This window comes from Ceratotherium simum, chromosome 7 (genome assembly GCF_057802395.1).
Source record: "Ceratotherium simum simum isolate JZ-2026a chromosome 7, ASM5780239v1, whole genome shotgun sequence".
NCBI classification, from domain to species: Eukaryota; Metazoa; Chordata; class Mammalia; order Perissodactyla; family Rhinocerotidae; genus Ceratotherium; species Ceratotherium simum.
Window position 1 is genome coordinate 46,324,521 of NC_141906.1, and position 12,704 is coordinate 46,337,224.

Sequence of the window (12,704 nt, forward strand, 5' to 3'; positions counted from 1 at the left end):
AATTTAAAAGATACATTAAAATATATATTTAAATATATAGTATGTCAAATATGTGATATATAAAGTAATAAATGTATATGCATATATAATATGTATAACTAAAATATATTTGAAGCATTTTAAATATCTATATTAAGATGCTATCCACCCATAGTTTCTCTGCTCATCTTGGCCTATCCCATTTCAGCTCATTTCAGTTGTATCCTATGTTTCAGACTGGTAGCAATTATAGATATAACCACAGGAGTGCGTGGAGTGACCCTGGTTGGACCTATGAGGATAAAATCCCCATTCTTTTGTTAATTATTACCACACTCTGCTCAGAACTGTGATCCCTCTTAAGACATTAAAAGCCTTATACAAGTCCAGGGATGAATAGGCAAAGAAAGAAAAATAGAACCTGTGTGATCCTGCTGAAGGAAAGCAAGGCTTGGCTAGAAGTGGTTATGGAGCCCATGGAGGAATTCCACCTGCCCTCAGAAATAAATCGAATAAGACTTTCATTCCGTGGACCCCCAGTTGATGTCAGAGAATTGGCTGTGAAAAAAGGAAATGAACATGTTTATTCTCCCCTTCATCTTCCTCCTCTTCCTCCTCTTCTGATTTCCTAGGTGATGGGGCGTATTAAAAAAACAGAGTTAGATTCTTGAAGAAATAAGCAATTTAAAAATACTCTTGGATGTTAGCACTGGGAGAGGCTGGTGAAGGGTGCACCACGACTCCCTGTACATTTCTTTGCACCTTCTTGTGAATCAATAATTATTTCCAAATAAAAAGTTAACAAAATTTTTAAATGCACTGAGAATTGGGAGTTAATATTTTGACTGATTAGAAATAAGAATTAAATAAATATGCGCGAGTAAACAGACTCTATTAAGGGCATTGACAACGAATATGCCATCAGGGTGTATTTAAAGTTGTTGTTTTGTCTTGTTTTTTTTTTTGTAACTGCCACAGAATCTATAATACTTATCTCGGCCGGGGAGTTTTCATCATGGTATTAGCACATGACCCCCAAAGCATTCTCTGAGCTATTTGTTGACAAGTTGTTTTAGTGCTGTTGTGGGTGTTTGGGTGTCATTCTTTTGGTACAAGATGTCATTTGAGACATGGCATGTGGCATATAGAGATGTGGCTGGAAAGTAGACAAGGTGAGTGACCCAGCGTGTGATAGTTATCTGATTATATATGTGAACAGTTCCATACATTTCCCCCTTTCGTCTCAAATGTTTAGAGCTTATTTCATGAGAACGATGTACGCATATTTTTTATAATATTTATTTGTGATTAAAAAAGAACAGTTATAGCTAACGTGTGCTTCATGCTGGGATCAAGTAATTCCAGTTCAAGCTGTGCACAGCTCTGCAGAAATAAATAAATAAATAAACAAACAAATAAATAGATTACTCTTTGTGTACCTGCTTATACAATTAAATATTAAGATGCGCAAACAATTCCAGTCTGCTACTGCCTTTATGATACAGCAAATAAAAATGAAACAGGAGGGGCTGGCCCAATGGTGTAGTGGTTAAGTTTGCACGCTCTGCTTTGGAGGCCCGGGGTTCATGGTTTTGGATCCGGGTGCAGACCTACACACCACTTATCGAGCCATGCTATGGCAAGCGGCCCCCATATAAAGTGGAGGAAGATGGGCCCAGATGTTAGTTCAGGGCTAGTCTGCCTCAGCAAAAAGAGCATTGGCTAGCTTAAGGGTAGCTTAAGCCAGTCTTCCTCACAAAAAAAAAGAAAAAAGAAAGAAAGAAAGAAAAAAAGAAACAGGAAAAGAAAAATTTTGCAAATATAAGCATATCTCAAAAATAAAAAGTATAAAAAAATCCCAACTGTATTTGCAAAGAATTTTTTAAATGACGTTTTCATAAATATCAGCATAAAATTTGAGCATCTCAACTGAATCCACTTTGAGCATTTCCATGATAGGTGAAAAGGTGAGGGATAGGATGCATCCCCATCTGAGATATTCCACTTGAGTTCTTTTCACTGACCAACATTACTTGGAACATGCTAGAAGCTCACTGTGGATGGTTTATTTTTCAAATAAGATTTTTTAATCACCCATCCCTACCCCTACTCAGTACACACTTTTGAATGGACAAAGGTCATATCCTGTTGATTCAGAGGCACATGAGGATGGAATTCGTAGACTAGAAAAGAAAAGCCCTGGAAACAGAGGGTCATATTCTATATTTGAAGAGCTGTCATAGGTGAACAATGGTTTGCAGACTTGTTCTCTTTTATTCTGGGATGTGAGTCAGGGTGCAGGTAGAAATAGCATTCGAAATTAGAGACCGAAATTTTGCCTCAGTGTGAAGAATGTCACCTTAGCTGAAACTCTCGAGTCAATAGTGAGGGCACTGTCAACAGGCTCAGAGCAGAGGCTGGGTGCCGGGTCAGGCATGTTGTGGGCAGGATGCTTTATAAATCAAAACAGACTCTCTTTGCAGAGAATCAATACTGTTTTGTTTGGTATCTCTACAAAGATATACCAAAGAGTACCTTTTTATGATTTCTACAGTCAACATGGAGAACTCAAATAGGAAAATATAATATTAATTCAATATTGTTTGCTCAATTAATGACACTTCTCTATCAGAGGAAAAAACTTTCTTTAGACATGAAATACTATGCGTGTTTGATATCTATACGGTTTAAGAAGACAACATAGTGTTTTGGTTACAACTGGTCTCAAGTTTGACTGACCAAGGTTTGAGCACTGGATCTTCTATTTACTGGCTGAGTGATCATTGGCAAGTTACTTAACCTAAATCTCTGTTTCCTTATCTGTAATATGGAGATAAAAATAGTGACTACCTCATGAGTGCTTGGCACGAATAAATATTTGCTGAATGAATGAAGGGTTTAGACAATTTAATGAAGAATGCGTTTATTGCACCTATGATAGTACCAGGCACACAGTGATTAAATAGAGATGGTGTGGCGGTGATGATGGTGCTTGTAAAATTGTCCCTATTTGGAGATAATATGATCATCTATGTAGAAAATTCTATGGAATTTGCAAAAACTCCAAAACTGGGAGCATTTTTAATTGGATTAAAATGGGAAGGAGAATACTTTTGGAGATAATGGTTGTGTTTGTTATCTTGATTGTGGTGATGGTTCCGTGGATATCAAAACTTATCAAATTGTTTACTTTAAATATGTGTAGTTTATTGTATGTGAATTATGCCTCAATTAAAAAAAAGTAATAAAGAATGCATAGTAGGTGTCACAAAGCTAAGAGCTCATTTTTGGTGTTCTTGGGCTACCTCAAAAGTCAGTTTTTGCTCGATAGAAAAGGTTATATTGATTTACATGTTTAGTTGTAGCCATGTAAATCATAATTAGCTGTGAAGCACAGAAGGAAGTGAGGACATGTTATCATTAGGCATTGATTGTATTAATATGGTTAGTGTGGAGCCTTGGATGAATCTTGTAATAATTGTCAACACATTTCAGGGTCATTCTTTTCATTTTGTCCTCCAATTTTTGGATCATGAGACTGATGCCTGAACACTGTGTTCCAAGATACTCATTACACTTCTGGTTAATGAGTAAATATAGCCATAGACATATTTTATCTTAATGAGAGAGAATTCTAATTTCTAGGGGACATGTCTGATCCTTCATTAAAAAGTAGAGTAAAATTCCGCCCATATATTTTAATTTGCATTAGTGAATGCCTTTCATCCAAGGACTTCTCAAAATCATTTAATGTCCAAAGCTTGTGATATACTATCTCCCAGTTTGACAGGTGCAAGAAAAGAGAATTAAATGACTTCCAGGGATCACTGCAAATTTGTGTGTGAATGCATGTGTGGTGGGAGGTCAGGCAAGTTACAAACAAAGCTGAGCTAACTTCTTTGATTTTTCTTCTTATTGAGTTAAGTTCTCTGTTTAGTGGGCTTACTTTGCTGTTCCCCAAACAGATCAGATATTTTCGTGGAAAGGTATCATGGGCAAGTCCCAAAGACCGTGCAAGAATGCCACATGACTAGAGAAGAAAAAAATATCCAACATGACACTCCCTCCCAAATGTCTCTCAAGACTGACCCTTGCTTTGGAGTATGGTTACTGTTTACAATGCTTCAGTATTGCTTTTTTTTCCTCACAATTAAAAAAAATTTTTTTTTTTGAGGAAGATTGGCCCTGACCTAATATCTGTTGCCAATCTTCCTCTTTTTCTTTTTTCTCCCCAAAGCTCCAGTACATAGTTGTATATCCTAGTTATAGGTCCTTCTAGTTCTGTGTGGGACGCTGCCTCAGCATGGCTTGGTGAGCGGTGAGTAGGTCTGCGCCCATGATCCGAACTGGCAAACCCCAGACCACCAAAGCAGAATGTGTGAACTTGACTGCTACACCACTGGCCCGTCCACGGTATTGCTTTTGATTCACATTGATTTAACATGTACACAGCATCTACTATGTTTCAAGTATTTCGCCAAACTCTTGGCATACATTTAACTACATGATCACCACAGCACTGAGATATGGGTAGTAAAACTAGGCTTGCTTGGTTTAAACACCTTGTCCAGTCAAACATATAGTAAGTTATGGAGTCTGGATTTGAAACTAGAGCATTCAAGGCAGACAGACCTGGGTTCTTCTACGGTTAGCTGTGCGACCTTGAGCAAGTTACCTACTCATGTTTGAGACTTGATGCCCTCTCCTATAAGAGAGGATTATAAAGCTTACATTATAGACAAGTTGTGTTTCAAGCCTCATAGCACATTATAAATGCTCAGTAAATGCTATTTCACTTGCCTCCCACCCCTTTCTGGTTCTAGATTCTTTGCCCTTCACAGACTCAACTAGAGGAGACTGAGCCGTCCTGGCTGTTGGCTGTGCAGTGATCCCTTCAGTGCAGATCTCCTCATTAGAGATCTGTCCTCTCAACAAGACTGCAAGTCCTTGAGGACAGAGAGCCCCTCCCATTTATCTCTGTTCCTCCAGGGTCCTGCACAGGGTCCAGTAGATGGTTATGAATTGGATTGACAGGTCTCATGCAAGAGGTGCTTCCCAGACCCTTGAAAGCATTTTTTGCAACCTATATCCCGCATTCCAGACTCTGCCTGCCTGCTCTGTGTCTCCATCGCAGAGACTACTTGATTTCCTGTCACTTGACCATCCTCTGACTTGAAGAGCTCCAATTCCCCTGGGTGGCAGCACCACCCATGTCTGCATGGTGGCTCACCACAGTGACTGCTGTAAATGTTCCACAAAACTAGCCATGGTGTCTCTGATAGACCTATGCCCTGTACTCGTAGACATGCTCACACCCAGCCGGGTCTCTAGACCTCAGAGCCTTCTCTGGACCTTAACGCCTGTTGACATTCTGCCCTGTCTCTATCCAGTATATAAGGCTACCTGTTATTCATTCAGTCAATGGACACATAGCATATGCTTACAATCATTATTTTTTCCTCTTCCTGTTTTTCTTCCTCTTCTGTTATCTGGTATCTACTCTTATAATGCCATATTGGCATTTCTTTTGTTACTTCCAGTTATCAGCCATGAATCTACAGAAACCCATTATGTTTTATATATTTCCATTGAGAATGTTTAAGATTATCTTTTGTTGCATGGCATAATACTATGCAGGGTTCTTTGGTGGATAACTTTGGAGCTGGAACTTCAATATTAATTGGGTTATCTCCCTTTGAATAGTTTAGCTGTTCTGAATATTAGGCATCTTTGAGTATTCTAGCCTGTTTCTGGATAGATGCCCTCCTTTCTCCTAGTTGCTATGCTTGGCAGTTTGCTTATTTATGCAGGGTCTGTAGAACAAATTATGTGCCTAATACAGTCAAAAACCAGACAGGAATATAGAAGATAGAAGATTCGGGACAAAATTGGTGAACTGTTTCTTGACTCCTTTCATGGATGTCTTTTAGGGTATAAAGATTTACATGAATCCCATGCCTTCCATGAGTATCCTGACTACTTTTAGAGTTTTATAGGCGGAGCCCCAGAGTTTCCCCATCACAGTGGAAAGTGCCGATGGACCTATTCCTGTAGTAAGTTTCTATAGCCTGGTGATTTGGGTAAGGGCTGTAAAGACATTGAAGAGCACTGTGTTTTCTCTTTGGCTTTTCTGTCAAACGTCTGATTTCCTGGTTGGCACTTGTTTCAACCACGAAACGGGAAAGATGGGAGGGAGCAGATTGGGCATTTTTCCGCTTCTAATTTAAAATGATTTGCCATGAGTATCTCTCAAAGTGGATCAGAGTTTATTTAGGGCCCTCTGTAGCATTCTTGAGGGGGCTATAGCTCATTTAGAAAGTGTGTTGGTATGGCTTCTCCTTTGATTGTTTGGAATAACTGTGAAACTTGATTTTCAGGGAAATACTATGAAGGAGGCTTATGTCATTGCATGCAAAATATTTTCCATCCTAACAGGCAAAAGAACATTTGAAAGGTCTTTTTTATTTTTGTGACTGAACAGATAAAATAATTTGCCCTGGGAGAGCTTTTTGTTGCATAGGAAATCAATTCAATATCAAGTCAATGGAGATATTGACCTGATATTGCACTGATTTCCCATGCAACATGGGAAGTGTTTTGACCTCTGGCCCACTCTCTTCCCATTGCTTCCTATTGTCTCTTCTGTGTTGTGTACGTGTGTGTTGAGATATGTCTATCCCAAAAATTCAAATAAAGTATTTGAATGTAATTATACTTCTCAAAGACTAGAACCGTTTAATATGGTTTTGCAGGAAATAATTTTCTTATGCAAAGAGAAACATCTTAATTTAATCTTGTATTATGGATTTTTTTTTCATATGCCAAAATTACTTAGTGCAGCCCTCCTGAATTTGGGATGAGTTACTTGATGTTTTTCAGTTTTGCTGTAGCAGTTATCTCTCTCTGTTATCTCTTAGGAGTCATCTCTACCGCAGACATTCTTGATCGAGAGACAACGGGGTCGTACTGGCTGACAGTGTATGCCACGGATCGGGGCGTTGTTCCACTCTATTCCACTATTGAGGTCTACATTGAAATTGAAGATGTGAATGACAATGCCCCACTGACCTCGGAACCTATTTATTATCCTGTTGTCATGGAAAACTCTCCGAAGGATGTATCTGTCATTCAGATCCAGGCTGAGGATCCTGACTCTAGTTCCAATGAAAAACTGACATACAGGATTACAAGCGGGAATCCTCAGAATTTCTTTGCCATCAATATCAAAACAGGTAAGGGAACGTTCATATGACTTTTTTAAGTTGGTAGTCTAGCTTTTAAACCTATCAGCCTGACACTTGCTTATTTGTTTATTTAGCTCCTTATTTATTGTGTTGTGTGGAGAACAGCATCCTCCTTTCTGGGGGTAGTTTCTGAAAAGGTGAGCATTCTACTTGTCTGGTTGGTATGTTTTAAATTCAGCTGATACCAAAGTGAAGTGATCTAATAGAAGTTAGAGGCTTTCCCAGAAAGCCTTAGATTTGCTTTACTCAGAGTAATAAAAAGTGGTTCCCAGTGTACTCAGAGGGCGAACTGCTGCCTGTCTGTTTCTTGGGAGAGAGTAACCTGGCCCATGCTGAGTTCCATGGGTAAGCTGGCTTTGTGACACCGCTACTTCTAGGAACTTCTCCTTTGCTTGTCCTTAATCAGCTTGCTGTAAATGACCTCGTTAAAGCCTTAAGTTTAAGCCCCAGATTTTTTCTGATTCCTGTACTACCCATCAGTGAGGTGTCAATGTTTAGAAGAACCTCCAGTGTCTCAATCTTCACATAAAATACAGAAAATTTTAGTTTTCTGGTCTTCTGCTTAAAAAATTTCTAGAAATCCTACTGAAAACTTAATTTGTTAACTAAGGATCAGAAAGAGCAGTATGGAGTTTGGTTGAATGCCTTCTGAGACAAGTCTGTACACTAGAAAAAATGCTTTGCAGAGTAAATCTCAGAGGTTCCTTGTTTTCTTGTGATTTGTCTCTTTGGGAGCTGAACAAGGGAGCCAAATGCTCAGTGAGAGTTGTGATGGATAGAGTTTGAATGAATTGAAATTTAGAAAAATGTAAAAAAGATAATATTGCTATTTCACGTTGGGCAAGTGAGTTGATACTGGTCAGAAGTTAGGCTAGGTTGATACTTGTTAGTGTGGACATACTCAGCTTTCCTAACAAACTACTGACAGAGTTGATAGTTATTTCTTCTGCCTATATTTATTAAAGTAGAAATATATAGCTGACCCTAAGCATTTTATAAATGTCAGATTCCCATTAACATAATTTGAAGAGAATGCTAAGTTTTTTTTGAAACTGCTAATTTTCTCTAATTATGAGTGGGTCAGTCATTTTGATAAGCAGAGTTTAGCATTCTACAGGGTTGAATCAGGATTTGACTTGCATTTCATTATAAGACAAAGAGCGATCACCAGCTATCAGTGTCTGATTGAGGCCTGCTTGAACGTGAAGGAAAAGACTCAGAGATATGAAGCTAGCCCATCCTTTCAATGCCCCGTTGAGTAGGGGAAACTGCCCGTGCACAGGAGGAGCCCCTGAGTTGTGCTGGGGACCCCCTCCTGGTTCACTTTCTCACTATAGCAAAGAGCTCCGTGTAATATGGTGATAGAGAAATGAATTCAGATACTTGAGAAAGTCAAGAGCGAGAACAAAGACAAAAAGAAAGTCACAGTAAAGAAGTTGAGGGCACAGACATCTTCACATTTCACAGCCGTGGAATCTGAAACACCCCCAGTCAGATTCTATGTCTTCTGTCTTGATTCCATCGCCACTTGAGTCCTGAATAGTGAGCCCAGCACCCTCTTTTTGATAAGTTTAAAGACCCTGCAGAAGGGCAGTTTCAGCTCTTCTCTTCCTCCGCTTACGACTGAAAATAAAGAAAGAATAAATATCGCAGGGAAGAATTTGAGTTGGATGTGAAGAACATAGACTGTGCGTTATGTGCAGAGAAGAATATGTAGACTCATGTAACTAAAACTGCTTTTAAAACTTTGCACGTGAGTTTTCAGAAAGTACTGTATTATCCCGATTTGGCTTATATTGCATAATGAGAGCCTTAATTGTATTTATAATTTCTCCATCCTTGCCGAAGATTTTGAAAACCATTTGTGCCAGGAATGACATTTTAGACTAACTTTTCTGATTGTTTAAAAGTAATATATAGCATATTTTGTAATTCTCAGACACACGATAGGAAAACACTGGATTTTGTTTATCCATTTATTCACTCACCAAGCATTTATAGTGCCTATTAGTTTACAAACAAGATCTAATGAATATATTTATAAACTTAAGGGATGATCCAAGTCTTTTAGGGACCCAAAGGTACATGAAATTAACAAAATAATTAACAAATATTCCTGAAAGTGAAAGGGTGCAATAATGAATTATAGTAGAGGAGTTTCACTCACTATGGGGCTGGCGAGAGTTATGGTCAGGGAGTGCTTCGTGGATGAGGTAACATTTAGGGTTAGAAGTTCTGGGTTTCAAATCCTTGCTCTGCACCTCCTAACTGGGAAACACCCTAGACCACAGCAAGATAAACACAGACTAAATCAGACAGTCCTGGCCTCAACAGCTTTGTGAACTTGAGCAAGTTACTGAACCTCTCTGAACTTCAGTTTTCATTGAGGAAGGATTGCTGCAAGGACTGTAGGAGTCCTCATGTGAATGCTTAGCACAGTGCCTGGCACAATGAAACTCTGCAACCAAAGTTGATACCCCATCCTAACTGCTTAACTCTGGTTACAGACACATCATTAATCTCCTTGGACCTCAGATTATTATCTGGAAAATGAAAATGACCTTGTTTACTTCATGGGAGTTGCTCATGGAGACTGAATGTCATGATGTGCTTGAAGGCTGTTGGTAAACTACAAAGCTTTCTTGTTAAGCTTTTTGCTGTAAGTGTCATGCCGCCTGTGGAGCAACCTTCAGCCAGCTCAACAAACTCTCTAAAGAGATGCTTTAATTTTTGACATTTCTTCCTGTCTCTCTAAAGTCATTTGTCTGAAATGGTTACATTAATGTAACATTTTTCAATAATGAAGCGGAAGGTGTACCTAACCAGTATATTTAAGAAAGATTTATGCTTTAGATTTTTTCAACTGGATGTGGACACTAGTAAACTGACCTTTCAATCCTACCTCTGTGGTAGAGCTCAGATTTGAGTGTTTTGTTTTGTTTTGGCAATGTGCTACATAATAAATAGAGCTTAAAATGATTCATGCAAACTCAAATAATGTCAATCTTTATAGTCCACAACTTGCAGCAGACAACAGATGTCCCAGACCCAGAGAGGGAGATTTCTCTATTGAACACTCTGTTCTCTACCCAAAGAACTGTTTGTTTTTTTTCCTGCCAGATCTAAAAATCACATAGAATCAGTAGTCTGTGGATCTTCTTCTGTAATTCCTGTGGCTTAAGAAGAAAAACAAATGCTGTAGTGCTGGGAGGTCCTTTCTGTCCTGTACAGATTAATTCCAGGCTGAGCAATTGAATTCAGTCAAATGCAGCCTCCTTGCACATGCATGCCTTAGCTAGTTAGTAACCTGAGCCCTACCCTCCTGTTCTGAGCAGGAATTCAAATTCTTCCTTCCAGGACTTGTAAGGAAATCCAAGCTGGCCACTGATTGGTCCTCCAGGCTGAATTGGGGAACAGGTGTGGGAAGTTCCTCTAGGGTCTCAGAATGTTTATTTTAGTCATGTCTACAGTATGGACTTAACCACTTAGCACCATGCCAGCATGCCAGCATTTAATACAGCACTCAATAAATGTTAGTTGTTGTTGTTATCATTAATCAGCCTGTATTCCCCACTGGAATAAAGTTTGTGTAAGCTGCAAGCACATGCTTCACAACGCCACTCTCTTTTGAGGAAGGCGTACTTGAAAGTCAGCAATGTCTTTCCTTACTAGCTGGTACGTAACACTGGAACCTTCTATTCAGTTTTATAAAGTGTATTGTGCACCACTGTGTACCACTGCTATTCTAGACCCCAAGTGTGGGCGGGAAGGGTGATACAATAGAAGTATAAGACAGTTTCTGCACTCAGGGATTTCAATCTCTTGGGGAAAATAGGACCATCACACATTTGATGTGCTTTAGCAAAAGTGTAAGGCAGTTTACAAAAAATAAATAATCAAACTCTGTGGAATATAAACTGTGAACGGGGTAACATGTCAGAGTGGGGCAAGGTCAATGCCAGCTGGAGTAAGGGGGCTGAGGCCAGGGCTTCACAGACCTGAAGTGGGCCTGAAGCATGGATCCATCTGCAGAGAGAAGCCAGACAACTGCCCAGGGAATATACATGGGTTAAGCTGACCTTGAAACCCATCCATTGCTGCTTAGGCTAGTTTGAGAGGCATTATATAGTTAGAAAAGGAATTTTAAAATACTCATAAATGTCCAGAGTGTTATAAGATATTAGAAGTAGCTAATATGTACATCTCTTTTCTTTTGTTTTTTTGGTTTCGTGATGTTCAGATTTCAAAAAGCCTTGGGTTTTATATCTTCCTTCTGTGAGGCCTAATTCTTAAAATAATTATTTTAGAGGGAAAAAAACATACGTAAGAGAGATCCCTTTATTCTTTCCTTTGCCTCTGTTAAACATAGATCCAGGATTAGTACATGCTGTGTTGAGAGCCTATGGCTATGAAAGTGATCCTTGCTGAATCCAGATCTTCTGGATGGCATGGGCATGGGCTTTCTAAGTTCCCTCCTGCAGTTGCCATGTCTCCCTTTGGCCCATGCTATGGTCACTGGCCTCTCCACCTATATTTGAGTGGAGGTTAAGCTCACTTTCTTTTACTATATGTGAGCCTCTTGGGATTAACCTGACCAAAGTATACTTATTGTGTAGGTAAATTAGCTGCCCTCTCCACCAGTTGAGTGTAGAGAAAGAGATCCTCTTCAAAAGTGTGTCTGCTGTAGGAACACCTCCAATCCTCCTCTTAACTATTGATTCCTTTGGTGTTAGGCATTTTTCCCTATTAAAACAGGAGGGGTAGCTTATTAAAATATTGGATATCCTTAGTTTTTTCAACTCCAAATAATATCAGCTTGCCTTTTGGTAGGTGGTATAAGACATAGTGAGTAAGTGTTAAGGGGAGTGGAAATAGAGAGAGAAATCTAGACCACACTTCAGCATGGTGATAATCACCTGGCAAGCTACAGATTCCTGGGGTGGAACCTGATGATTTGCATTTCTAGCAAGTTCCTGGGTGATGCTGATGTTGCTTCCCTGAGAATCTGGTTAACAAGGCTCTAGACTTTAGTATCCAAAGAGAAACAAAAGAGGGAGGTAACAGGGGGCTGAGAGATGCACCTGAGGGCAATGTTGCTAACTTTATAATCTATCCATACACTCTGGCCTTATAGTGCTGGAGTTTTAAGATTTGATTGAATTCAAAGTACTCTCTCCACCCACCACCTAAATCAACTCTCGTAGCCTTGCTTATACTTCCTGTCTTATAAAGTGGAGAAAAATGAAAATCCTGTCTCTTTAATCATTTAAGGGCAAAAAACATCATTGATTTCTAAGACTTGTGGTTAATAAAAAGTCTGGGTTATATAAATGTTTGGATACACTTGTATTATTTCCAAATATATAGAACTAAGCAGAATCTGTTATTAAGTGGAATTCAAACCTACTTTAATGAATACACAAACATTTGATATTAGTATATCATTATTTAAAAAGCGTTAGCTTATGAGACAGTGGTGCT

General features: G+C 39.1%; 1 protein-coding gene across 1 annotated transcript in view; it reads left to right on the forward strand.

Moving 5' to 3' along the window:
* Positions 1-12,704, forward strand: part of FAT3 (FAT atypical cadherin 3) — a 502,525-nt gene that overhangs the window by 143,006 nt on the left and 346,815 nt on the right. The window contains exon 2 of the mRNA XM_087433575.1: positions 6,897-7,211. Within this exon, the coding sequence (XP_087289701.1) occupies positions 6,897-7,211 (315 nt within the window). The remainder of the gene's footprint in view (positions 1-6,896; positions 7,212-12,704) is intronic.